This window comes from Phodopus roborovskii, unplaced genomic scaffold (genome assembly GCF_943737965.1).
Source record: "Phodopus roborovskii unplaced genomic scaffold, PHOROB, whole genome shotgun sequence".
NCBI classification, from domain to species: domain Eukaryota; kingdom Metazoa; phylum Chordata; class Mammalia; order Rodentia; family Cricetidae; genus Phodopus; species Phodopus roborovskii.
Window position 1 is genome coordinate 1,338,101 of NW_026125264.1, and position 27,873 is coordinate 1,365,973.

The following is a 27,873-nucleotide window of genomic DNA, read 5'->3' on the forward strand; positions in this document are numbered from 1 at the left end:
AAAATTTAAAACAGATTCTCACTAAATTGCCCAGACTCACCTTGAATTTATGAATCTCCTACTTCAAGCTTCCTGAGTATCTGAGATTACAGACCTTCCTCAGTAGGCCTGGCTCGTCCTTCAGTCTTCAACCAAAAAGTCTGGAGTTCAATTCACATGATAGCTCAAAACCATCTATAATTCATGTGCCAGGGATCTGATGCCCTCTTCTGGCCTCTGAGGACCGCATGCAGTGCACAGACATTCACACAGGCAAAATACCAATCTGCATAAAAATTAAAGTAAATTTAAAAATGTACAACCTGGAATTTGCTATGAATTCCTAGTTGGCCTAGAATTAACTCATGAATCTCCTGTCTCAGTCTCCCGAGTACTGTGATTACAGGTGTATGGCATCTTTCGTGGTCCAGTTAGAGATCAGTTAGTGAATAATGCAATCATCCTTTGCTGCTATGCATGCAGCACAGGGGAATAGGGGATATGAACTTGGAAGCCAGAAAGACCCAAGTTAGAACACAGGTCAGCAGCTGGGCATGGTGGTACACACGCCTTGAATCCCAGCACTCAGGAGGCAGAGGCAGGGGATCTCTGTGAGCTTGAGGACAGTCTGGTCTACAAAGCTACACAGGGAAACCCTGACTTAAGAAAACAAACAAGCAAACAAAAAACAAGCAAACAAGAAGCACAGAGGTCTGCTCTTAGCAGTTTCCTTATCAATAAAATGGTAATGATGTATATATAGGTTATGCAGGATTTACAAACGAAGCACAAATGGTAGTGTGAATTAGCCAGCTCATGTGCCATGCAAACACTGAATAAATGACATGCATATATGTACATGCATATATAACACACATCTTTTTATTTATTTTTGTGTGCCGCAATGTGAATACATGTTCCTAAGGAGGCTAGTGGTGTCATATCTCCATGGAGCTGGAATTACAAATGGTTGTGTGCTGCCCAACGTAGATGCTGTAAAGTTTATTCTGGCTCTCAATAAGAGCAGTGTATGCTCTTAGCCGCTGAGCCTTCTATCTCTTCAGCTCCTTATGTCTTTTTCACTTTGTATATTTTAAAGGCAGGGTCTTATGTAGCCCAGACTGGCCTCAAACTTGCAGATCCTCTACCTACCTCTACCTACAAGCATTAAGTCCTCAAAGGAGTAGAGTTTCTCCTCGTGGGCAGGCCTACCTCTTTAGAGGCTGCGCGCTGAAGTTGAGCCACGCCCACAGACCGCCTCTGGCACCTTCTCCCCATGGCCCACAAAACGTGGGAAAACCATCTCCTTTACCATTTAACTCTGTCTGCAAAGTCCCTGGAGCCTAGCTCCCCGCCACACGCAGTCCTGTCCAGATGCCCAAAGTCTCGCCCAGGGGTCCTTGATTCTTTTCCTTGTCCTTCTGCGCCGAGAGCTACTTACTGTCCAGTCCTCGACGGCGAACAGAAACTGATTCTTGGGTTGCCTTATCCACAGAATTCGGTCCCTTTATGTCCCTGCCGAGCACTCCACACCCTCAACCTCCTCCTCTAACTTTGTGGCCTCCCGGCGACGCGCTTCTGACCCACTCTCAAGCGGTCCTTAGAGCATCCTTAGGTTACCCAGCAGCATCCCTTTAGTCTCTCCCGGGGCCCCGCCCCCGTTAGCCCCGCCCCCGACAGCCTGTCCTCCGAAGCTCCGCCCCCCGAGGCCCGGGGTAGGGTGGCGGCTGGCTCAGCAGCCCTGCCGCCCTCTGCCCTGGGCGCTGGGTCGGAGCCGGCCGGGTACGGTGGGACCGGGCGAGCGCAGCGGACTGGGACTTCAAGGCGAAGATGGCGTCAGGCAGACGCGCTCCGCGCACCGGGCTGCTGGAATTGCGCGCCGGGGCGGGCTCCGGGGCGGGAGGCGAGCGGTGGCAGCGGGTGTTGCTCACTCTGGCAGAGGACGCGCTGACCGTGAGCCCCGCCGACGGCGAGCCCGGCCCGGAACCCGAGCCCGCGCAGTTCAACGGCGCCGCTGAGCCAGGCACGGCGCCCCCGCAGCTGTCAGAGGCTCTGCTGCTCCAGCGGCGCCGCGTGACGGTGCGCAAGGCCGATGCCGGCGGGCTGGGCATCAGCATCAAGGGTAGGTGCGGGGCACTCAGGGCATGGGGTCGTGGTGTCTATGTTGCTGTGAAGTGCTCAGGGGTTACGGGGCCTGGCAGAGAAAGGCGACTAGATAGCCAGAAGCCTTCTGTCTGAGGTGGAGCAGAGATTGAGGGGAGGAAGGAAGGGAGTGAGGGAGGGCGGAACACCAAGGTCGGAAGGGGCTTGGGGAGTTGGAGATCTTACAGGGGGCTCAGAAGACGCCAAGTGTGGAAGTGTGCGGGCGCATAAAGGACATGGGTTCGTAGTTCCGTGTTGAAGCAAAATGGTAGCTATAGGTATCAAGGTTATGAGGATCCTCAGGAAGGCAGACGGGTGAAAAGGGATAGATGCCTGGGGCACTACTAGGACGCAACCTAGGTGCACAGGTGAGGGCTTGGCATCTAGGAGCTCAATGTGGATGGAGACATAGGCATGGTCCTGGAGAAGGGGCAGTAAGAACCTAGACATCTTGGGCTCCAGAAGGTTGTATGCCCAGGCTAGGAGTCCTGATGACTGGGGTTGAGTCTCCTCATCTGCCCATTTGTACCATGGGCAGGGGGAAAGGGTGAGCCCAGAGCTGCCATTCCTTCCTGAGAGTTCTTAGCCTCCAAGACTGATGGCTGTTTGTCAGGGTCTCATGTATCCCAGGTTGGCCTTATAGTCACTACATAGCAAAGGATAACACTGAAGTAATCCCAGAGTGCTGGGATTACTGGAATGTGATGCTAAAATAGGTTTATGTTGTGCTGGGGATCAAGCCTAGAGCTTTATACATGTTAGGCAAGCACTTTACCAACTGACTACATCCCCAGTTCATTGAGGCTGCAACCGGAGTTCTAGATCTCTGTGTGAACTTGGACAAGTCACTCCCTATCTCTGAATCTGTTTTGGTAACCATGTGATGAGTATGTTTCTGGGAGCAGGGCTTGCCAACATGTGGTGAAATGAAGAGAGGCCAGAAGGGACTTTTTAAACCAGTAAATGTGGTGCTTAAAATCCATGTGCATCCTCAGGTTCTGGTGCTTAAAATCCATGTGTATCCCCAACTTCTGTGTTCACCATTCCTGCCCTTCTGTCTACCAGTTTCAGCTCTCAACAGACTGCCTTTTTTTTTTAATTAAATTAAATGTGTCCTTACATTCCCAGGCCTCCTGGGAGCTAACTGTTCATTGATACCTTGTCTAGACTTTGGCCCAGGTTAGGAAGTAGGCATGGTGGTGAATGCCACCGTGTGCTAGGTGTTGTGTTCATTATTCTTAGCTCCTGGTCTACTTCATCTTGACCATCAGTGCTAAAAGGCATTGAGTTTAATCTCTATTTTGCAGATGAAGTACCCAAGACTCAAAAGGGAAAAATGACTTCCCCAGGATCAGTCTGTGAACAGTAGAACCAGAATTTAAGTCTTAATTATAGAGCCTTTATTGCTCTAAATACTGTCCAGGGAGTCAGTTCTTTCCAGAAGAGTATAAATTCCCATGTACTGAACCCCAAGAGTCTAAAGGGGAAACAGGGAATGGGCACCAGCTTTAATCCAAAACTCTGGTATAGACTAGGGAAACAACAATAATATTAATAATAAAATACACTAGTGTGTCAGAGCAGGAAGGAATTTAGAGTTCCTATAGAGTTCCACTTTACAGACAGTCAAACTAATTCTCAGAGGAGCAGGGTCTTGCCAAGGTACAGAGATACTACCCAAATCTGTACTTCCAGGTGATTGAAAGTATATTTTGATGGGACTTTAGGGAAAGTAGCAGTTTCATTCACTTTCTCCTGGATTGAAGACTGGGCTCCTGTTGCCATGGTAACTTTCCTTCTGGGGTCCAGCTGAGTCCAAGGCAGCTGGGAATGGTCATAGCTTCAAATGGAATAGAAGCCATTACTTTTAGGTGAAGAGGCTAGATATAAATAGAAGCACCTTCCTCTCCTAAGGCCTCAAGCCTTGTGCAGTGCCATGAGCAACTGTGGGGCCTGGGTGGGGGTTGGGAGTGAGGTGTTCCAGGCTCAGATGTCACCAATTTATATAACCTTGAAACAGTGACCTCTTGCTCTGTGCCACAAGTCTCTCATCTTCAGTACTATCAGGAATGTGATATCTGAGGGTCTGACTGGAGTCTATATAGGGTTGAACATTGATTTTTTTTCTTTTTTGGAGACTGTTATACTGTCTTGAAATTTCATATGTGGAACAGGTTGGTCTTGAATTTGCAGTAATCTTTTATCCGTTGTCACCTTGGTGCCGGGATTACAAGTATGTACCACCATACCCAGCCCTGCTGACAATTTTAAAGAGACATTTGGTCTGGGTGTGGTGACAAATGCCTTAAATCTTAGCACCCTAGAGGCAGAGGCAGGTAGATTTCTCTGAGTTTCAGACTAGCCTGTTAGACATAGTGAGTTCCAGGCCAGTCAGGGCTGCATAGTAAGATCCTTTCTCAAACAAACAAAACCACAAACAAAACCAGCAAAAGACATTTGAGGGCTGGTGAGATGGGCTCAGAAGCAGTGGTTTTCAAACAGAAGCAGTGGTTTTCAACCTTCCTAATGTTTTGACTTGTTAACATAATTCTTCATGTTGTGGTGACCCCCAACCTTAAATTTTTGTTGCTACTTCATAACTGTCATTTTGGTCTGGTGTTGGTGGCAGTGCACACCTTTAATTTCAGCACTTGGGAGGCAGACACAACAGTCGATCTGTGAGTTTGAGGCCAGCCTGGTCTACAGATCTAGTTCCAGGACAGGCTCCAAAGCAATACAGCGAAACCCTGTCTCTAAACACTCCCTCCCCCGAAAAGATAACTGTAATTTTGCTGCTGTTATGAGTCATAATGTAGATACCTGATATGAAGGCTATCTGATGCGATCCCAGTGGAAGAGTCGTTTGACCCATGAAGGGGGTTGTGATCCACTGGTTGAGAACCACTGGCTCAGAGGGTAAAGATGTTTGCTGTCAAGACTGCTGACCAGATTGATCTCCAGGACCCAAATGGTGGAAGGAGAGAACCAGCTGTTGCAAGTTGTCCTCTGACTCCCACATGTGTCTTATATAGCACATGTGTGTTTGTATACATGCATACAGACACAAAATAAATACATGTTAAATTATTTAAAATGGCATTTGAGATTTTAACAATAAAGTAGTTCAGTAAAATGTATTATTTTCTTGTATCAGAGATGAAATTCAGATATACTTTTGAAATTTCTAGAACTTAAGACCCTTCTTTCCAGTGTGAATCCTGGTTAGTAAATCCCATTTAATTAACTAGTTTATTTTTTGAGATGGCCTAATATATCCCAGGGTGGCCTCAAACTCCCTAATAGCTGAGCCTGATCTGAATTCCTGGCCTTCCCCCACCCACTTCCTCACCTGAACTTCCCAAGTGCTGGGATAACAGGCATTCTGTACCACACCCAGCTCTGGATTCTAAAACTTGATGATTGTAGAAGAGGTCCCTTCAGGCCATAGCAACCACTACTTTTCCCTTGACTCCAGATGGAGGTTATCAGTAAATTTTCATACTGTGGAAAGTTGCTTAAAATCCAAAACATTTAAAAAAAACCAGTAAAGTGATGATCAAACAAAACATTTAAACAAAAGATCCAGGAGCCAAAATGGATGTAGAAAATATATTATTTGTCTGTCTTGCTTTTGCTATATCTCTGGGTGACTCTGCACTCAAGGCAATCCATTCCTGCATCAGCCTCCTGAATGCTGGGGTAATAATAGCTGCATGTCACCAAGCCTGGCTGTGTGTCAAACTCCTAAGTTTCTTCCCTTTATTTCTCATTATTAGCCCCTCTCGCCAGCACTGAGTCAGAAGCAATTTCACCTTGATAAGTTTCCCGTGTTTGAAGCACAGGCCTCAGTTTCCTCTTCCTTCTGTGCTTGTGCAGGGGGCCGGGAAAACAAGATGCCTATTCTCATTTCCAAGATCTTCAAGGGACTGGCAGCTGACCAGACAGAGGCACTCTTTGTTGGGGATGCCATCCTGTCTGTGAATGGTGAAGATTTGTCCTCTGCCACCCATGATGAAGCGGTACAGGCCCTCAAGAAGACAGGCAAGGAGGTGGTGTTGGAGGGTAAGTACCAGTGTACAGAGCCCAGAGGGCTGGGAAGGGCTCTTTTAATTTCTTTCCTGCTTACCCCAAGCTTCAAGTGGCTCCAAGCCTGGCCTAGGGCGATGGGATGTGGGTGAGAAAATAGAATCAGGACCTACCTGGGGTCATCATTGACGGCTCAGTAGGTCTGGTTTGTATATCTTGTCTCTCACTCACTAGTAGTATGGTCTTGGACAAATCACTTCATTTCCAAGAACCTTGATTTCCTCTTAAAATGAGGACGTAACTCCTGGCTGTCTGGGTTGTGAACAGGATTTGTCACCTGTTGAGTAGCTAAGGGAAAGGGAAGACTGGGGACTGGGAAAGAACAACTAGATTCTTTGCTAAAAAGGACTGATGGAGTTTTTAAACCCCAGGCTCTTTTGTTATCCCGGGCCCTCAAATCCTAAGATATGTAGTGACCCATCACATCCAATGAGGACCAGAGAAGTATTTTGAGGAGAACCTTCCTTGGGTGGCTCTCTCCATGAGCTGTTCATGTGTGGTCTTGGAGACACTAGCTTTCTCTGGGTCTCGGTTTCTCCACTGTTGAATAGGCCCGGTGATGTGGTTATTTGTTATCTGCCTTTTGACACTCTCGGGAGGTTTCTGCTTTGCTCAGCCCTTTCCTCAAACTCCACTCTGTCAGCTCCAAACGCCTGTGGGGGCCTGAAGAATGTATCTTTGGCTTCTTGCCCAGAATGGGAACTGAGAGATTGTAGGGAGGGGGTGGTATTGATGCACAGTGCCATGGCTAGCAAAGCTGTTGAGCTCAGTCCCAGACTCAATTGCTGCCAAGTTTTCCCACAGGGGTCCCCAAGACGCCACAGAAGTAAAGCGGCTTTGAGACCCTGGGTGACCTTTGCTACTTTCAAAGACTTATTTTTATCTTATGTGTATGGGTGTTTTGACTTCCTGTATGTCTGTGCACTATGTATATGTATAGTACCTTGGTCTTCAATTAACCTACTCTTAATCACTGAGCTATTGTCCTAGACTGTCACCTTTGTCATTTTTGTGGTCTAAGAACTCAACTCCCACACGGTTTTATTTTATTTTATATTTTAGACATATCTGTAACTAGTATTGATACATTCTATTTATTTCATTGTGCATAATGGTGTTGTTTCTCAGTTTAGAATGTTAGTCCTTAAAAGGTTAAGTATATCAATCAGTTACATGTGTAATATCAAGGTCAGGTCTGAGGCAGTGAATTCTGGCACCCTACTTTAGTTGCAGCACTCAGGAAGCAGAGGCAGAAAGACCTTTGTGAGTTCAAGGCCAGTTTGGTCTATATAGGGAGTTCCAGGTAAGCTAGAGCTACAAAATGAGACCCTGTCTCAAAAAAACAATAAAAAAAATTTAAAAAAAGGGAGAAGAAATTAGGGTGGAGACATGGTTCAACACTTACTCCTCTTCTGGGAGATTGAGTTTGATTCCAAGCACCCACATAATGTTTTGCAACCCCCTGAAACTCCAGACACTCCAGTTCCAGGGGATTCAACACCCTCTTCTGAGCTCTGGGTACCAGGCATGCAAGTGCTGCACATATCTACATCCAGTGAAAACACACATTAAAAAACGATAAACCTAATAAAAAGAAAAAAAAAAGTCATATTCCCAGGGCCTTTGGCCTGCCAGCAGCATTCCTCCAGTGAGATATAGCCATCAGCTCCTATCAGTCATATTGAACAGGCACAGTCAACAAATAGGATCATATGTGGTATAGATATCAGAGAGACATTCCACTTAGACATCTTATTGTTTTGATATTTATAGCCAGTGATGTGATTTAAAATAATGAGCATTAATTGAAATGTCACATTTCATTGTGCTTACAAGATTTATTTTAAGCTTATGGTTTGAAGGTATAAAGTAAAAATATGATAGGAAGATATGGCTGAATTTATGCCAGTGGGAGCAACCACCTGGGACTGCTCACATCTAGGTGGATCACAGTACAGTCGATGTTAAAGCTTCTTTAGTTTCTGCTGTTTGAAGCTTTTTGTTTGTTTATTTTGAGACAGGGTCTTTCTGTTTCGCCCTGGCTGGCCTGGAACTTGATATTTAGACTAGGTTGGCATTGAACTCACAGAAACCTCTGTGCCTCTTGCTCCCAAGTGCTAGGATTAAAGGCATATACCACTGCTCCTGGATTGCTGTTCAAAACCTTAGTCTATAGATGGCAACATTTTATTGGAGCCATGTTCCTAATCTATACCCTCTCATCTTTAGAATGAGAATAGTTTATCTGTAGCACATACGTCATTCTGAGAAGGATGAATGATTGACATTTGATGAGAGGTAGATGCAAGAAGATAGAAAATTCAAGGTCATACTTGGTAGAAGAGCCTGGGTCTGGTAAGGGAAGGTAGGGAGAACTGAAAGACAGCTCAGTGGTTAAGAGTACTTGTTGCTCTTTTAGATGACCCAAGTTCAGTTCCCAGCCTCCAGAATCAGTGGTTCACAACTGCCTATGACTTCAGCTCCAGGGATCCAATGGCATCTTTTGGCCTCCATGGATAACCTCACACATGTGGTATACACACACACACACACATAATAGCAGCTGGGCATGGTGGCACATAGCTACATATCTTTAATCCCAGCACTCAGAGGTAAAAAGGCAAGTGAATCTCCATGAGTTTGAGGGAAAGCCTGGTATAAATAGTTCCAGATCAGCCAAGGCCTACATAGTGAGACTGTCTTAAAAACAAACAAACAAACAAAAGAATACTAACAAAGAAGGTAATTGAAACATCTCCCCCCCACACCTTCATTTTATGTGTTGGTTATTTGTTGTAGTTTTAAGTAGCCCAGGCTGGCTTTGAACTTCTGATTCTCCTGCCATCATTTCTTGAATGTAGGGATTACAGGCTATAGCACTATGCCTGGATTCTTTTTTTTCCTCCATTTTTTTATTTAATTTATTATTATGCCTGGATTCTTAAAAAAATATTTTTTCAAGACAGGGTTTCTCTATAGCTTGGGAGCCTGTCCTGGAATTCGCTCTGTATCCCCGGCTAGATTAGAACTCACAAAGATCTACCTGCCTCTGCCTCCCAAGTGTTGGGTTTAAAAGTGTGCACCACCACTGCCTGTCTCTTTTTTAAAAAATTATATTTATAATCTTTTGTAGACAGAGTTTCTGTTTCACCTGGTCCCATAGCTGCTTTGCCCCTAATAAACATACAAAGACTTATAATAATTATAAACTGTTTGGCCAATGGCTCAGGCTTCTTATTGGCTAGTTCTCTCTTAATTGTTAACCCATTTCTATAAATCTAAGTATTTCCATGAGATCTTGTCTTACTGGAGAGGGGTCCAGACCTGTTACTTCTTCCTAGGCTACATGATGTCTCTCTTGCGACCTCTCTCTGTGTTCTCTCCCCAAAATTTCCTTGTCTTATAGCCCTGCCTATACTTCCTGCCTGGCTACTGGACAATCAGTATTTTATTCATCAACCAATGGTAGAAACATATATATTGAAGGACATCCCCCATCAATCTTTAGTTATGTGTATGCATGTATATGGGCTTGTATATGTGAGTGCAGGTGACCTTGGACGCCAGAGGTGTCAGATTCCCTAGAGCTGGAGTAACTGTTCCATGTGGGTGTTTGGAACTGAACTTGGGTCTTCTGGAAGAGCAATATGAGCTCTGAACTGCCAGAGCTGGCTTCAACTCCTCCAGCCCCCATGACCTTTTTCTTTCTTTCTTTCTTTTTTTTTTTTGAGACAGTGTATCATTAGGTAGACCAGGCTGGGTCTTGTACTCATAGATATAGGCCAAGCAGAACCTAGCAGACCCTATTAGGTTCTGGGATTAAAGCATATACCATCATACCTGGCTTTTAAAAAGGTTGTTTTTTTTTTTTTTTTTTTTTTTTTTGAGATAGCATCTACTGTTTAGCTCAGGCTGGTGAATTTACAGTCCTTCTGCCTCTCAACTATGAGGATAGTATGCATTTGGTTATTCTCCTCCTCCTTCTTTTGGTTTTTTGAGACAGGTTTTCTCTGTGTAGTCCTGGCTGTCCTGGAACTCACTCTGTAGGCCAGGGTGGCTCCAAACTCACAGCTGTCTGCCACTGCTTTCTGAGTCCTGGGATTAAGGTGTGAGCCACCTTTGTATGTCTTAATCACTATGTTCTGCTTTTCTGTTTTTCTTACTCCAATTCTCATTTTCTCTCCCTCCTTCTCCCAGCTCCCTGTTGTTTTGTGGTGGTGGTTGCAGGTGGGAGTGCTGGAGCTGAATTTAAAGGCTCACATATGATAGCTAGGCAAAGTAACTACCACTGAGCTCTGTTCCCAGCCCCGAAGTCCCTTTTGACCTGGTCTCTTGGCCAGCTGCCTCGTGGAAATGGGGAGTTTCCTTCAGGACAGCATCAGAGGCTGGACGAGGAACTGGGCTCAAGTCTGCACTTCCAGAAAAGCCTGGAAGACAGAGGGATGCTGGGTTGTCCTTGTTTTTTGAGACTTTGAGGAGTTTGTATGATTTAGGCACTCAATTTTCCCTGCTTGGAACCAGGGCTTTTAATAGCTTGCCAGGGCCAAGGTTTCCTGAGAGCCCTGTCACTGGCCACATTGCCTGTAGCTTCCCCTGTTCCCTAACCTACTCCTAAGGCTAGTTGGAAGAGCCATGGAAGGATGATCTGTCATTTGGTGAACTTGGCAAGGCAGCTTAGTGGATATAGAATCCCTGAGAACGTTCAGGAAGGACAGGCGTCACCAGTGAACTTTAGGTGTTTCCCATAGGTGTTTACCTGGCCTGAGTTGGGGACTCAGCTGGGCCTCAGCCATCCCAGTATTCCTCCTAGAGCTTTTTCCTGCTAAGTCAGGGATCTGCACAAATCTTCTGAGGCTGTTTTCAGCTACAGGGATATGTTTGTGACTAGAGCCTGGGTGTAAGCTGGCAGCCACATGCCTCTGCCTGCTGCTTAGAGAGGCCCATTGTATGTGCAGATCTCATGCCAGGACTAGCCTGGGCCCTTGGAGACCAGGCCAGAGAGAAGAGGGAGGGCTATCTACAAGGAAAATGACTTTCTTTCTTTCGTTCTTTTTCCAGTTTGGCTGAACATACTGATAGTGACAGGAGTGAGTCTGTCATGCATTGGAAAATAATACTAAGGCATGGGTGGGGGGGCTGGAGAGATGGCACTGGCTACTCTTTCAGAGGTCTTGAGTTCAATTCCCAGCAACCACATGGTGGCCACAACCATCTATAATGGGATCTGATGCCTTCTTCTGTCATGTAGTCATATATTCAAGTACAGCACTCATATGCATAAATATATAAAAAATTAAGGCACAGTAAACACTCATAAAATAAATCTAAGTGTTTTATTTAAGGTGGGAGAGTTACATGTCATACAGAGATTATGGCTTTTAAAGATAAAAAGATGGCCAGGGTGGAACAAACCTGTAATCTTAGGTAATCATGAGATTGAACAAGAGAATCAATTGAGCCTAGGCATTCAGAGCCATCCTGGGCAACACAGTGAGGACCTGTGTTTTTGTTTTTGTTTTTGTGTTTTTGTTTTTTAGAGATAGGATTTCTCTGTAGCTTTCGAGCCTGTCCTGGAACTCACTCTGTAGACCAGAGTGGCCTTGAACTCACAGAGATTCTCCTGCCTCTGCCTCCCAACTGCTGGGATCAAAGGTGTACACCACCACCACCTGGCTTTCATGCTTTTCAAGTACGGGTCTTATTGCTCATCAAAGAAACTTTCTTTTGTGATGGTCAGGGGCTATTTCAGAGAACCACAGCTGCTCAAGTTGCAGAGGCTAAGTGACTTTAGTGTGCCCAGCCTCAAATGGGACACTTGTAACATAACCCCTATAGCCTAAGGCTAAGGGAGAACAGAAGAAGGGGGTGGAAAGATTGTTGGGGCCAGAGGACTGAGGGAACTGCTATGCTATGAGATAGAGTCTTCTGGACATGGTAGGGATGCTGTAACCATGAACTGTCAATGATATGGTTGCCTGCACAAGAGTACACAGCAAGTTGACATGGCAACATGAATGGGGGGAAAGGTTCAGAAGGCCCCACCCCCACTGAAGAGCTACAGGCAGTTAATGTCTACTGAAGGAGGAAGTTCTGGAGCTAGAGAGATAGCTCAGCTGTTAAGAGAACTTGCTACTCTTCCAGAGGACCTGGAAGAACAACACACAAGTGTCTGTAACTCCAGGATCCAGCACCCTCCCACAGACACACACACAGGCAAAACACCAGTAAAAAATAAATTAATTAATAAAAAGCTAGAGTTTAAAAAAAAAAGAATCAGTTTTCTGTAGGGATGAGCTGTCTGGTGGGGGCATTTTTAAATAAACAATAATAATTATAGAGGAGAACATGTTTGTTTTTGTTTGTTTGTTTGTTTTGAGACAGGTTTTCTCTGTAGTTTTGGAGTCTGTCCTGGAACTAGCTCTTGTAGACCAGCCTGGTCTTGAACTCACAGAGATTCTTCTGCCTCTGCTTCCTGAGTGATGGGACTAAAGGCGTGTGCCACCACCACCTGGCAGACATGGGTTTGAGAAGCAGATATAGTGGAAGAGGACATGAAAAGACTTGGAGGGGCAAGAGTGATATAAAATCTCATTTTACTTCAACCGTATTACAAGATGTGGAATGAACATAGCGTTAATGAGATTCTAATGGCATGGGAAATTCTTATTCTAGCAGTAGTCCTCTCAGGAACCACATTTCAAATATGTATTCACAGGTACATGACAAAGTCATATCAGGGATAGCTAGGATATGAGAGCCTATGGACATCATGCATGTCCATGATGAGCATCGACAACACAAAACAAGATGTGACCTCCCTAACTGGTGTATGTCATTATGTGCCCTGGTATTTGCATCCAGTCCTGGACCAGAAGAAATAGGAAATATTTGCTAGAAGAATGAATGAGCTAAGCATGGTAGAGCTTGCCTGTACTCATGCTAAGGAGGCTACACAAACAAGAGGGACCATGAGATGGCTCAGCAGGCAAAGGTGCTTGCTATCAAGCCTAATATCTGAGTATAGTCCCTTGGGCCCACATACTGGAAGGAGGAAACTGATTCCCACAATTTGTCCTCTAACCTCCACACATGCACAGTGATGCCTACCATAAACAATATACACACACATTAACGTACAAAATAAACAAAAGTGTAATTTAAAAATTAAGAAATGGGGCTTAGTGGTTAAGGACATGAACTCTTTTGCAAGAGGACCAGAGTTCAGTTCCCAGAAATCATGTTGGGCAGCTCACAACTGCTTGTAACTCTACCTCTAGGATTCAATTTCCTGGCCTCCATGGGTACTTACACTCAGATGTACATACCCATAACCATACAATACATGATTAAAATTTTGATTAAGAAAAAAGGACTAGTATGCTAGGCACTGTGTTTAGTGTATGTGGTCTCACTGGATCCTCAATGCCACCCCTTTCAGTGAGGCACATGGTTATTTTCAGACAAATGAGAACACTGAAACTCAGGTGAGGTTACTTACCTAAGGTCACACTAGCCTAGTCTACAGTGTGAGTTCCAGGTAAGTCAAGGCTACAGAGTGACATGCTTTCTCAAAAATAAGCAAATAAATAAATACAAATATAAATTTTGAGCTCAGATCTCTGAGAAGTGATGTTCTTAAATACTCTTACTGCACAGCATATGACCTAGATGTGGCAAGATACCTGGCACTGTAAAAAAAAAAAAAAAAAATAAAGCCAGATATAGTGACATACTATTGCGGTAAATAAGGATCAGGATAAACAAATAGGCCGAATAGATGTTTATTCAGGGAGAAATAACTTACAACCTAGACAGATGAACACCAGGAAATTCAACCCGATCCTCTCCTGTCCGAGTCACGCCAGAAAGAGAGCGCCTTTCCTGGCCCCCTCCGACCTCCTTCCACAGGTCACTTCCGTCCATGGCTCCACCCCCCAATGGGTGTGGTCAGTGCCACAGAAGGACTATCTCACTACAACATACTTGGGAGATTGAGGCAGGAGGATTGCTAAGACTAGCCAGGCAATAAACAGGAATAGCCAGGGCTGCATCTCAAAAAGTTACAAGTCCTTAACTTATAAGCACAAGCATATAAAGTACTCCTATGTAAAAATATCAACAGAGGTTATCACTATAACCTATAAAGTTGGTGGGAGGTTGTTGTTCTTACTGTTGTTGAAACATGGTCTCATGTAGCCCAGGCTGGCCTTGAACTCCTCCTCCTGCCTCCACATTCCAAGGCCCTATGTATCTGGGCAAGTGCTCCACCACTGAGTTGTATCTCAGCCCTGACTAAGAGGTGACCTCCTTAATTCCCTGTTGTTTCATTCTGGATAGTATATGTTGTTTTTTAATTTTTAAAACATCAATTTTATTTTTCTTTGGAGATGATTCAGCAGGTAAAGATGCTTGCAGCCTAGCCTGACAATCTAACATCCAAGTTGTTCTCGGACCTCCACATGTACACTGAGGCAAAGGCATACTCATGCATGCAAATATGTAAACACACACACACACACACACACACACACACACCCCATAAAGAAATAAATGTAAAAAAAAAAATCCATAAATAAAGCCATTTTCAACTCAGAAATCCTAGATTCAGAGTTCTAGAATCTTTTGATTTTTGTGTGACAGTGTGATTTCAGGATGCATGAGTTATGGGACCGTGGGGAGCTTAGAGTCCAGTCTCTGGGTGTGTTACGGGCGATTGAACTGAGGTCATCGTGCATCACCTGATGAGGCCATCACTGGCCTCACTGGCCTCACTGGCCCTCAAGTATTGGATCTTTTTGGTTTTTGGAGACAGGGTTTCTCTGTGAAACAGAATCCTAGTTGACCTGGAACTTGTTTTGTAGACCCGACTGGCCTTGAATTCACAGAGATCCTCTGGCCTCTGCCACTGCCTCCCTTGTGCTGGCATTAAAGTGGATGCCACCACCTCCCAGCCTGAGTTTTAGGATCGTAATAATGGGAGAAAGAGTTGTTTTTGTTGTTTATTAAGAAAGGGTTTCACTCTGTAGCCCTGCCTTGCCTGGAACTCACAATTAGACCAGGCGGGCAACTGTGTCTAAAGACACAGAGTTTTTCTGTTTGTTTTGTTTGTGGGGGAGGTGATGGTTTTGGAAAGTAAGCACTGCCACTGTACTACTTTCCAGCCCTAATTATTTTTTATTAAATTTTATTTATTGTGTGCATGTTTATGTGTATGAACGCGTGTGTGCAGAGGTCAGGAAGAACTTACACCAGTCAGTTCTCTTCCTCCAGCAGTGGAGACTGAGCTCAGGTCATTAGGTTTGGCAGTGAGTGCCTTTACCTATTGAGCCATCTCACTGGAAATACCCACAGGCATTTCAATTGAGTTCTGCAGATCAGGCCAGGGTTGGATTAAGCCAAGTTTTGTCTGTGGGGAGTCACATGATCCAAAGTTATGTGTGTGTAGCCAAAAAAATGTCTCCTTGAGGACAATGGCCAGAATAACAAGTCTTTTGCATTTATGGGAGTCCTAGACAGGGGTTCCATTTATGTCTGTTCCAGGCACAGAAGTCCCTCTGGCACCTAAGGGGCACAGAACAGTCAGCTCAGCTGAATAGGGAACCCCAAATTAACTACATCCACTTTAAAACTGTTAAAACGTGCAGCCAAATCACATGGGATACATAGTGTCTATCTCCTAGAGGAGCAACCAGAGTTGGCTGGCCTCAGAGTTCCAAGGACCCATAACAGAAAACATTAAATTTCACAAGCCATAATGAGCCAGGAGAAATTCTTAAAGATTTAGGAATGACACTAGCAATTAGGAACATTGTCAAGAAAGTACAAAAGATCAGGGACATACCCCCTGATATCAAACCTCACATATTCTCAAGATCCAAGATGTACAGAGCTCAGTGCCACACCTAGAGGAGGCAGTAGGGCTCAGAAGTATACAATGGCTTCTGCTCTCAGAGACCGTCTAGGTTGGAGGAATAGCTCAGTGGTACAGTACTTGCCAGTCATACATGAGGACCTGGGTTTTGTTTTTGAGATAGTGTTTCTCTGTGTGTCCCTGGCTGTGAGGCCCTGGGTTTGATTCCCAGCACTGAGGGAAAAAGAGCGTCTACCCTAGATGCTTGAAATGCACTGTGTCATCCTGACCAATGGGCTAGCTTTGGCTTTACATGAATTACTCTGTTTTGGGGAGGGTTTGAGACAAGGTTTCTCTGTGTAGCTCTGGCTGTCCTAGAACTTGCTCTGTGGACCAGGCTGGCCTCAAACTCAGAGATCTGCCTGGCTTTGCAGCCCCCTTCCTCCTAGTGCTGGGATTAAAACATTTGCTACCATCACCGGCCTGCATACATTATTCTTTAATTTCAGGAGGGAAAAAGCATGGCAGACAGTATAATCCAAGACTGAGGCAATAGTGACCTCTGTAACTAGATAGAAATCAGTTCAGTTGGAGTCAGAGTCTTCTTAGCTGCAGTACTTGAAAAACATTACTCATTCTCAGAGCTAGAGATGTCTCAGTGACTAGGAAAGCTCCTGCAGACAGCTGCAGCTCAGTTTCCGTCACCCACAGCAGGCTGCTCACATTGTTAACCACAGCTAAGAAGAGGGGACCACCCTCTTGTGGCCGCTGAAGGCACATGCAGTCACATGCATGTACACATACATACACATAATTAAAAATAATAATTTCTGTTATTATGAACATTTATTTACATGCTAATATATACTCGTGTCTTTTTTTCCTTATTTATTTATTTATTTTTGGTTGGTTGGTTAGTTGGTTGGTTGGTTTTTTGCCTTGTTTTTTTTTTGAGAGAGGGTTTCTCTGTGTAATAATCCTGGAACCCACTTTGTAGATCAGGCTGGCCTCAAATTCACTGATCTGCCTGCCTCTGCCTCCCAAGTGCACCACAATCCCCCTGACTTCTGCAGTGCAGAGATTACAGGTGTGTCCTACCATACCCATATAAAGTGAAAAACCTCACAGAATTGCTACTGTGAGAATTAAACTAATACATCTATGTATACTGTACACATGGAACTGAACACACAGGACATGCTCAACACATGTCAGCCACTTGTATCAAGAAACCTTAACTCTCAGTGACCTGGAGGCATTGGCTCATCTTCATAAGTAAACCTCTGTTGCTGGAGTTTCTTTCCAGTCAGGTCCTGCAGCCAGCCAGCTTTAGTGACGGGTCTGTCAGTGTAACAGTCCTGGCTGTCCTGGAACTTGTTTCATACACCAGACTGGCCTCAAACTCAGAGATCTGCCTGCCTCTGCCTCCTGAGTGCTGGGATTAAAGGGTTTGCCCCGCCTGTGTGGTTTTTGATGTGGCTCTTCCATGCCACGGCCCCTAGTGCTGGGATCTCGGGCATGCATTACCACACTTGGTTTGTGTTATTCTTCTGCTACCTAGTGTCAAATGCTGTAGTAGAAGCTGGGTGTGCCCTGAAAAATGCGATAGGGCTCTTCTGTTCACAGTGTTGACATTTGGGTTAGAGTAGAGAGGCCTTAGATTAGTAAAAAGATAAGTCCATAGTATAATTTCAACAGGGGAAGTAACCACCCACTCTGAATAGACAGGGAACAAGTTGATCCTAGCCAACAGATTTTCCAAGATTCCAGGCCAGGACATTTAGTCACAGGCACTTACTGAGCCCTGGGATGCATTCTGAACATTTTTGCGTTGAGCCAAAACAAATGACTCCTCTCAGACACATGAGACCCTGCACTCTTAGATAAACTGGGCAGGGGTATGGCCTTGCTCTATTGTAGAATTTAGTGGAATGCTTTGAGTGGAATCTCTTCCCGTGTCCTGGGGCCACAGCTCACCTCTGGCTTCCTTCACTGTCCTTAGCTTCCTGTGTGAGCTTTACCAGGCTTCTGGGCCAGAGACTTGCCTGGGGAGAATGTGGACTGTGGCTGGGCCTAACTTCATAGATTCCATGATCATGGCCACCAGCCATAGTCATCTCCCTCAGTTCTGGAGGCCATAGTCTGTAGACAGTCCCGCCCTATCTGCTCAAATGAGTCAGGCAGAAATTAGAATGGGAGGCAACTTTGTAACTGGGCTATTTATGGGCAAACTCTGGGGCCTCCAGGTTTCCACCCTCATTCAGGGAAAGGCCACTTGGTCTGTGAAATCCAAGGCCTGTTTCTGGCACCAGCTGGAATGCTCCTCATTTATAATATGTTCCTGTGGGAATGGAGACAGATGACCTGGTTCTGGGACAGCCAGACGAGCGGTGACTCTAATGGTTTCTTTGGCTTCAGAGTTGACAAATGTTCATTTGCTGAGCATGTAGCATATGAGAAGCCAGCCGGATTCTGAGGACATAGATGAGTCACATGAAGTTCTTGCCCTTACAGTGGTGGGAACACTGACCTCAGAGGATCAGAGTTGGGTTCCCAGCAACCACAGAAAGCTTCTCATAACCACCCGTGACTTCAGCTCCAGGGGATCCAACACCTCTGGCCTCCACAGGCACCTGTTAGACAGGTGCAAGGAAGCGGCCTGTCTCCTCTCTACTAGCTTTGTATTTTGTGACATAAGGGATGACTGACTTGAGCGTTGGCAGCCCTCCTGTGGCTGTGGCAGTGACCCAGACTCTAGTGTCACACATAACCCCTGAACTAAAGCTGAATTCCTTAGCTTTTTTTTTTTTCATTTTTAGTCATTTGAGATAGGGCCTACTTCTGTAGCTCAGGCTAGCCTAGAACTCTTGACAATTCAATTGCCTTAGACTTTCCCAAGTGCTAGGATTACAGGTGTGAACCATCAAACAACTCTGTCTCCATTTCTTACTCCCTTCCATTGCTTTCTCCTCCTCCTCCTTCTTTTTGTACCAAGGATTAAACTCAGGGATTTGAACAAGCAAGACAAGTATTCTGCTGGAGTCATCCCCCACATTTTTTTTTTTTTTTGAAGAGATGGGCTTGTGTGGCCCAGGCTATTCTCAAACTCTGGATTTTTCTTTTTCTACCTCTCAAATGCTTGGCTTACAGTCATGTGCTACACATTTGGTTTATTTTATTTATTTAGGTTTTTTTTTTTTTTTTTTTTTTTTTTTTTTTTTGAGAAAGTGTTTCTCTGTGTCTTGGAACTTACTCTGTAGATCAGGCTGGGCTTGAATTATCGAGGTGGGGTCTAAATCACTCAGGCTGGCCTCAACTCCTGACATGTCTGCCTCAGCCTCCTCAATATCTAGGATTATAGATAGCTGATGTCACCATGCCTGGAAGATGTCTTGCTTTAAAACATAATTTTTAAAATTTTAAAATGTTTTGTGTGTGTGTGTGTGTGTGTGTGTGTGTTTACCTATACCTGATAGTTGAAATGTTATGTTTAGGTGAGAGTTCCAAGTCCGATGTTAGAAATTCTGAGATAATTGCATCTGTTTATGTATATTCAAACTGGACAGCACTACCTATTTTTTTAAAATTATTTTTATTATATTATTTTATGTTTTGAGTATTTTGCCTGCATATATGTTTGTGTACCATGTGCATGAATGACCCACTGATGTCAGAAGAGGGCATTGGATTCCTTGTAACTGGAGGTAGAGACACTTGTGAGCTTCCATGTGGGTGCAGGGAATAGAATCTAGGTCCTTTGGAAGAGCAGCAAGTGCTCTTAACCACTGGGCCATCTCTCCAGCCCCATAAAGAAAGCTTTTATTAACTAGGGACAATTGTGATATGTGCTACATGAAGTTCATGAAGCAATGGTAACAGGTGGCCTCTCTTCCTGCCAGTTAAGTACATGAAGGAGGTCTCACCGCATTTCAAGAATTCTGCTGGCGGGACCTCGGTCGGCTGGGACTCACCTCCTGCCTCGCCTCTTCAGCGTCAGCCTTCTTCCCCTGGCCCCCAGCCCTGGAACCTCAATGAGGCCAAACACATATCCTTGAAGATGGCATATGTCTCGAGGAGGTGCACTCCCACTGACCCGGAACCCAGGTGAGGCTGGAGTGGGGAGGCACTCAGATAATGCAAATGAAAAATATCTGTGTTGTATATAAGTGACAAACTGATACCAGCATCCATGATGGCATGAAGCAGGGGTTTCACAACTGGGTCAAATGGATGCACGATTTAACTCTAGTGTGATGGTATGCATTGCTTGTTTTCTCCAATCTCTCTCTCTCTCTCTCTCTTTCTCTCTCTCTCTCTCTCTCTTTTTCTCCCTCCCTCCCTCCCTCAAGACAGTGTTTCTCTGTAGCCCTGGCTGCCTTGGAACTCACTCTGTAGACCGGGTTGGCCTCACAGAGATCTGCCTGCCTCTGTCTCCTGAGTGCTGGGATCAAAGGTGGGCGCCACCATTTCCCTCTGTCTCTTCTTCTTCCTCTGGGGCATTAACAGGTGAGCAGGAACTTGGTTTAGGGAGGAGCCCTGGCTTCCAGTCCTGGTTCTCTTTTTTCTGCTTAAGAAAGCGTCTCAAATAGCCAGAGCTATTCTTAATTTTGCTGTGTAGCCCAGGAGGACCTTGAGCTTCCGATCCTCCTGTTTTCAGTTTACTAGTGGTGTGATTACAGGATGTACTACCACATCTGGTATTTTGAATTTCATCCTTGTACTGGGAGAAGTAGCTGATGTGTATAGGGAAGGGTGGATTTGGTGGAGTGTGTCTTTGGAAAGGTTTACTTTTGATTGGAACCGGGTCATGTGACTGGCAGAACTGCAAGGGAAGACATGAACTCAAGTCCTTTGCTTTTAGTTCTGCAGTAGAGGGAGGCGGGGGTAAGGCTGCCGTATTCCACGTAGTACAGAAATCCAAAGGGGAGTGAATCTTTAATGGAACACAAAACATTTTGGAAAACCTTTCCTGTACCACCGTTGCTCTTCCCTGGAGCTCTCCCTCCATACTTGATGGCATGGCTTTTTGTTTTGTTTCTTTTCTCTCCTTTCTCAAGCTGGGTTTTTTTTTTTTTTCTTTTGAGACAGGGTCTGTATAGTTTAGGTATTTCAGTCTTTAAAATTTTTGATTTACATTTATGTATTTGTGTATTTGTTTATTTATTTTGTGTGTGCATACATGTGCACATGCCACAGTGCATGTATGGTGGTCAGAGGACAACTTTTAGGAGTTGGTCTCAGGAATCAGGTTGTAGGACTTGGCTGCAAGTGCTTCTACCCACGGAGCCATCTTGACTGCTCTGGTGATAATTTTGAACTTCTGATCATTCTGCCTCAGTCTCCCAAGTGCTGATATTCATATGGGAGCCACCACACCTGTATGCTTCTCATTTTTCTTTTTCTTTTCTTCTTCTTTTTTTTTTCAAGACAAGATTTCTTTGTAGCTTTCTCTGGACCTTGTTCTGTAGGCTGGCCTTGAACTCACAGAGATACACCTGTGTCTGTCTCCCAAGTGCTGGGATTAAAGGGGTGTGCCAACACTGCCTGGCTGCTTTTCTTTTCGTTTGGTTTCTTTCCTTTCCTTTTTTCTTTCTTCTCTTCCCTTCCTTTCCCTTCTCTTTTCTTTCCTGATGATCTCTTTAGTCTGTTCTTGCCTGCCTCAGCCTGATTTGATTACAACTGTGCACCACTTGGCCCAAGTATTTATTATAGGTAAACTTGGTCTCGTAAGATTATTCATATCTTTTTCCTATTAGTAGACAAATGCCTTAGATTCTAGGCAACAGGGAGGCCCGAAAAACTAGCTCAGCAGGAACCTTTCATAGAAGCCAGGATAAAAGGGTATTGGGTCCTTATGCTGTAACTATGGCTCCTGGCACATGTTTGAGTGGTCACCTAGAAATTTGTGTATGTATGTGTAAGTTGTAGCTTCTTGTCCCCAGATCCTGTGAGGTTTTAACACCCGTGGCTGGGATTCTAGCAACAAACACAGTCCTCGTCTCTCATGGACACCCTGTGTGATGTCTTCAAGTTTGGCAGTGGGTGGGTTTCTTGGACTAGATGTTTGGGTTGGATAGCTGGCCAGTGACATGTCCTATCTTTTATCCCATTGCGCTTTCAGGTATCTGGAGATCTGGGCAGCAGATGGCCAGGACACTCTCTTCTTGAGGGCCAAGGATGAGGCCAGTGCAAGGTCATGGGCAGGTGCCATCCAAGCCCAGATCAGCACTTTCATACCTTGGGTCAAGGACGAGCTGCAGGCACTGCTGACAGCCACAGGTACAGCTGGGAGCCAGGACATCAAGCAGATTGGCTGGCTGACAGAACAGGTGCTTGCTGGGCCCCATTTCTGTCACCCCTTATCACCCCCTGCCCTCCCTGCCCTTCGATGGCTTTCCTTCCATCCCTCCTCATTACCATTTTGCTTGCAGTTGCCCAGTGGAGGTACAGCCCCAACCCTGGCCCTGCTGACAGAGAAGGAGCTGCTCCTCTACTGCTCTCTCCCCCAGACTCGAGAGGCCCTGAGCAGGCCAGCTCGTACTGCACCGCTCATTGCCACCAGGTACCAAAGAACAGGGGCACTGGGTTGCACGTAGTGTTATACTCAGACTTGGGAGGATGGTATTCCAGATGGGCTCCAGAAGCCACAAGCCCCAGTGTTGTTCTGTCCCCAGATATTTCCCGGGAGACCTGAAGCAAACCCTGCTCCTTAGAGCCACAGTTTCCCTCATTTGCAAAGTTGAGGCTCAGAGCAGAAAAATGTGGAGTGCTATCTGTCACTCAGTTACTGACACCTACATCTTGTACTGCATGGTTCAGGGGACACAGAGTTGACATGAACAGTTGCTGCCCTCAGGGAGAATCCAGAGTCAGGAGACAGACCCAGAACAACCATTATGTATGTCTAGCCATTACACTGAAGGTTACAGGAGACACTTAGCTGTCTGGCTTGGCCAGGGAAGACTTAAGGAGGGGGTGGCATTTGAAATGGACTTTGATGAATGAGAACTGTGACTTTTAAGGAAGGATGGTAGAGTGCCTTAGTTGTGGCCAGAGGTACAGAGCATGTTCATGACCTGTGACTGTGGCAGAACCAGATGCAGACTCCACATGGGAACTGGGGGTGGGGAGAGAGATAGAGCTGCTGTCTGGTGAAGGAACACTGTTAGCAGGATTTGGTGTGTGCATGCATGCATGTGAGGTGTATACAAATATAGAAATCAGATGTCATATCCAGACACCTTTCTCTATTTATCTCTACCTTATTTTTTTTGAGACTTTGTCTCCCACCAAACCTAGAGGTTGCTATTTTTGGCTAGACTGGCTGGCTGTTAAACCCACATGATTCATCTGGCTCTGGCACCCCTACCCCCAGTCCTGAGGGTTCAGAAATGAACCAACACATTTGTCTTTACCGTGTGTGTGTGTGTGTGTGTGTGTGTGTGTGTATGTGTGTGTGTGTACATACATACATATTAACTTTTGTGAAACAGAATCTTACTATGTATCCATGGCTGGTCTGGAACTTGCAACATGGACCAAACTGGCTTTGAACTGCCTCTAAGTGCTGGGATTAAAGGCCTGTGTCATCGTGCCCACACCCTATTATTTTTAGAGACAAGGTCTCTCATTGAACTCAGAGCTTGTTTTGGCTAGACTGACAGGACAGCGGTCCCTGTCTCAGTTTCCCCTAGCACTGGGGCTGCAGGTGTCTGTCACCTGCTCTTACACAGGTGCTAGGGACCCAAACTCAGGTCCACATGCTTGAGCAGGAAGCGCTTCACCCACTGAGCCATCTCCCCAGTCCCAGCAGTGTCGCTGGAGGGGTTAAGTCAGGGCTGGAGGGGTTAAGTCAGGAGGCTGCGGCTGTGTTTTCGAGGACATGCCCGCCACAGAGCACTTCCACTGGGGAGGGGAGGGCAGAAGCTGAGAGGCTGCCACATCTTTGGGAGACATGGGCTGAGGGAGGCAGGGGGTGGAGGAAGCATATGGAGAAGAACAGTGGCATTTGCTGTAGAAAGTGCATGGGTGGGAATTCACAGGCTCAGTGCTTGCCAGATGGGAGAGGGCAGGAGGCATCCGGATGAATAGGAGGTTTGGAGTGTGTGTGTTAGTGTGGGCTGTGGGTCTGGAGTGAGGATGCCTTTGGAGGAGGTTCAACGAGATGCGGAGTCAGGTCCAGAATATATGTATGTATATGGGAAGTAGAGGGAATGTGGCTCAGAGGCTTGGGAACTGTTGGGTCTGAGGCTCAGGGCTGGAGTGTGGGACTTTAGTAGAAGCTCTAAAGGGAAACAGAATGGGTAGAGTGAGGAACAGAGTGTGCTAAGGGCCAGCACTTAGAGGTCTGCTGGCCAGAGAGGACCAGTGAACTGCCTAAGGCCACAGCAGCAGATGAGAATCAAGCTGCAAGGTCTGCGATCCTTGTTCCATGTCGCCTCAATCTGGATTAGGTTCTGGGCCAGTGGACAAGTGACAGGTTTGGATTGCCGGCCTAATCAAGTGCCTTGTTAATTAAGACAGTTATTTATTAAACAGACACTATGTTTAAATTGCTGGGAATATAGTGTTGTAAAATAGACAAAAACTACTTTAGTGACATTCTAGGGAAGAAGGCAAAAGCCTACTGAAACTAATAAGTAAGAGATATAATTTCATTTGGGAGTGGGGGCATGCACGTACCTCTAATTCTAGTACTCAGGAGTCAGAAGCTGGAGGTTCAAGGCAAGTTCAAGATCAGCCTGGTCTACATAGTGAATTCCAGACTAGCCAAGGTTACATAGTGAGACCCTGTTCAAATAACAACATTCAAAATGCATAATTTCTGCAATCCGGATGAAAAGTAAGGCTAGTGAGTGACAAAGGAACTATTTTAGACAAATCTTCTCAGAGGAGGGAATATTTGATCAAAGATCTACAGGGTGTGAATGAGCCATGTGGGGGTTGGGAGGGAGGATTATTCAGGCAGGGGGAACAGTAAGAGTGAGGACTCTGCTATGGTTGAAGCAAGAGTAAGGGGAAGATGGAGGCGACACACCCCCGTGTAATTCCTGTCCTCTGAAAGACACTGAAGGATGCAGGTCATTGCCCTGGCCCCACCCCACCCTACTTCAAAGACTCATGCTTGACCCTCTGCTCTGCACACAGGCTGGTGCACTCGGGCCCCTCCAAGGGCTCAGTGCCCTATGACGCAGAACTCTCCTTTGCCCTGCGCACGGGCACCCGTCACGGTGTGGACACTCACCTGTTCAGTGTGGAGTCACCACAAGAGCTGGCAGCCTGGACCCGACAGCTGGTGGATGGCTGTCACCGGGCTGCCGAAGGTGTGCAAGAAGTGTCTACAGGTGTGCCAGGTGGAACCTCTTGTGCCTAGAGGCATTCAAGTTTTTTTTTTTTCTGTATGACATTTCTGGAGGGGGATAACTAATGGAGGTTAGGCCTTTTAAGATGTCCCTGTTTGGGGTATGCAAGTGCTCTGGGAAGAAGGGAGACATTTTTTCTTAGAGTCTTTCTTAGGTTATCCTTGTGATCCTGCTAGTGAGGATACATGATGGCATGCTCCTTTAATTTTAGCACTTGAGAGGCTAAGGCAGGTGGATCTCTGTGGGTTTGAGGCCAGTCTGGTCTACATAGCAAGTTCCAGGCAAGCCAGGGCTGCATAGTGAGACCCTGTCTTGGGGTCGAGGCTATAGGTAAGATAGCTGGGAGCTGATGGCTCATGCCTTTAATCCCAGCACTCAGGAGGCAGAGGCAGGAGAATCTCTGTGAGTTCAAGGCCAGCCTGGTCTACAGAGTGAGTTCCAGGACAGGTTCCAAAGCAATACAGAGAAACCCTGTCTCAAAAAACTAAAAAGGAAAAAAAAATAGCATAACAGTTAGCTTTGAATTTCAGGTAAACAATGAATAGTTTTTTATATGTCAATCTAAATTACCCACTTTAAATTTTGTAGATTTAAATTTAACCAGGCAATCCTGTGCCTTAATGGGATAAATTGTGTCCATCACAGAAATGAACTCTCGTTTGTTTTATTGTGCTGAGAATTGAATCCAAGACCTTGTACTTGATAGCTAAATCCTCTCCCATGGAACCTTCCAGCCCAGGCTTCTCCAACGCATGTGCTCGAAGTGGTGCTGGATACAGCTGTGGGTTCTCTGAAGGCCTGCTCTTCTGTGTTTTAGGACAGCGGTGACTGGGAGGGTGGTTGTTCAGGTGTCACGATAGAGTGAGTCTCCCATATTTGGGGGAAATCAAGCCTGGTTCTAGGGCTGCTTTTGAAGTTGAGTGGTCTTTGAAGTAGTCTCAGAGTAGCCTGTGTCCACTGCTCTCCTGCAGCCTGCACATGGAATGGTCGTCCCTGTAACCTCTCTGTGCATATCGACAAGGGCTTCACACTGTGGGCAGCTGAGCCAGGAGCAGGCCGAGCAGTGCTGCTCCGACAGCCCTTCGAGAAGCTGCAGATGTCATCAGATGATGGCACGAGTCTCCTTTTCTTGGACTTTGGGGGTGCTGAAGGAGAGATCGTAAGTGGGGGGGGCACCTCTGCATCCTGGGGGTGGGGATGCTATCCTGGAGGCCAGGCTGGAAAGAGCCCCTGACCCTGTTCTCTGTTCATTCTGCAGCAGCTGGACCTGCATTCATGTCCGAAAACTATGGTCTTTATCATCCACTCTTTCCTCTCCGCCAAAGTCACCCGCTTGGGGCTCTTGGCCTAGAAGTCGTCAGAGGCACTAGCCCTGAAGAGGATCATTTACCCCGTGGCTTGACTTGTCCTTCTGCCGACTGCCTACTCATCTTTGGGCTGAGGGAAGGGAGAGGAGGGGAACACGGGCGTCAGAGACCAGCCTGAGGAAGGCCGGCTTGGTCTTGGGGTATGGGATTCAGACCTGGGACAGTGGGTGTGGCTTGCGATGGTCAGCCTTCCTACTGTTCGCCTCCACCAGTGCCTTTTGAAGAGAGATATTTTGTGTACACAGAAGCCATTCCGACCCTGGGACCTGCCCCCTGTGGGGATTCTGTCCCCAGCCAACAGCAGAGCTGCCAGGCCTCCTGGAGGCCCCATACGCCACCCCTGAGATCTCTGCAGCTGGAGTTTTCTGGGTCAGTGACAAGAGGAAGAAGAGGAACCTTTCTGTTCACTTTCCCCTGAGCCCCATGGGGCATCTGTTTTCTCTTCCTCTCTCTCCTCCTTCCTCTTGGATAATAAACAGCCTGTGAGCACAGAGGCAGCCTGGCTCCACGTCTGTGGTTTGTGTCTTGACTTTTGGACTCTGAGGTGGCTCTGCAGTCCCAAGAGGAACCAGACCAAGATGTGAGACCCTTCTCCTGGAGAACTGGGCCTCAAAGTGAATACAGGCTTTACCTATGCTCTGTGATATATGACTGTACAATCTAGCAGCTTAAAGCAACACTTACTCATTATGTCTTCCATTATGGGGGCCAGAAACCTAAGAGTGCCTGAGTTGGATTTATTTCTGTTTGAGGTCTCTTAGGAAATTGTGGCCAATGAGGAAACTGTTCCACAGAGTTACTTAATTAGTGTGGTTGAAAATTAGGCACCAAGAAATGGGGAGATGCATGTAGGTGAAGATTTCCCAGTCTGGCTTACCCATCCTTCTCACTGATACACCCACCAACCCATGGTTCACCTACATCTGTGCTGTGCTAGTCTTTGGTGCTATAAAGCCGACAGGTCTCCATCCTCAGCAGGAAGAAATCCATCAAAATCTTCCACAGTCAAATGTATGATTCCAATTGGTCAGACACAGGGAGTGAGTGGAGGGGATAGTGGCACCTCACCTGGTCTCATTTCTGCAGC

The 27,873-nt window shown here is 46.0% G+C and overlaps 1 protein-coding gene across 3 annotated transcripts; it reads left to right on the forward strand.

Moving 5' to 3' along the window:
* Positions 1-1,669: 1,669 nt before the first annotated feature.
* On the forward strand, positions 1,670-27,283 carry Snta1 (syntrophin alpha 1). Of its 3 annotated transcripts, none has more exons than XM_051192860.1 (8): positions 1,670-2,101; positions 5,998-6,183; positions 19,957-20,161; positions 22,179-22,386; positions 22,489-22,619; positions 25,205-25,410; positions 26,391-26,578; positions 26,678-27,283. In XM_051192860.1, the coding sequence occupies exons 1-8, from the start codon at positions 1,810-1,812 to the stop codon at positions 26,768-26,770; spliced, it is 1,509 nt and encodes a 502-aa protein (XP_051048817.1). In that variant the 5' UTR covers positions 1,670-1,809; the 3' UTR covers positions 26,771-27,283. The 3 variants fall into 3 exon arrangements, with proteins under 3 accessions (XP_051048817.1, XP_051048834.1, XP_051048825.1); XM_051192877.1 differs by having other exon boundaries at positions 25,205-25,380; XM_051192868.1 differs by having other exon boundaries at positions 1,671-2,101; positions 25,205-25,401.
* The last annotated feature ends 590 nt before the right edge of the window (positions 27,284-27,873 follow it).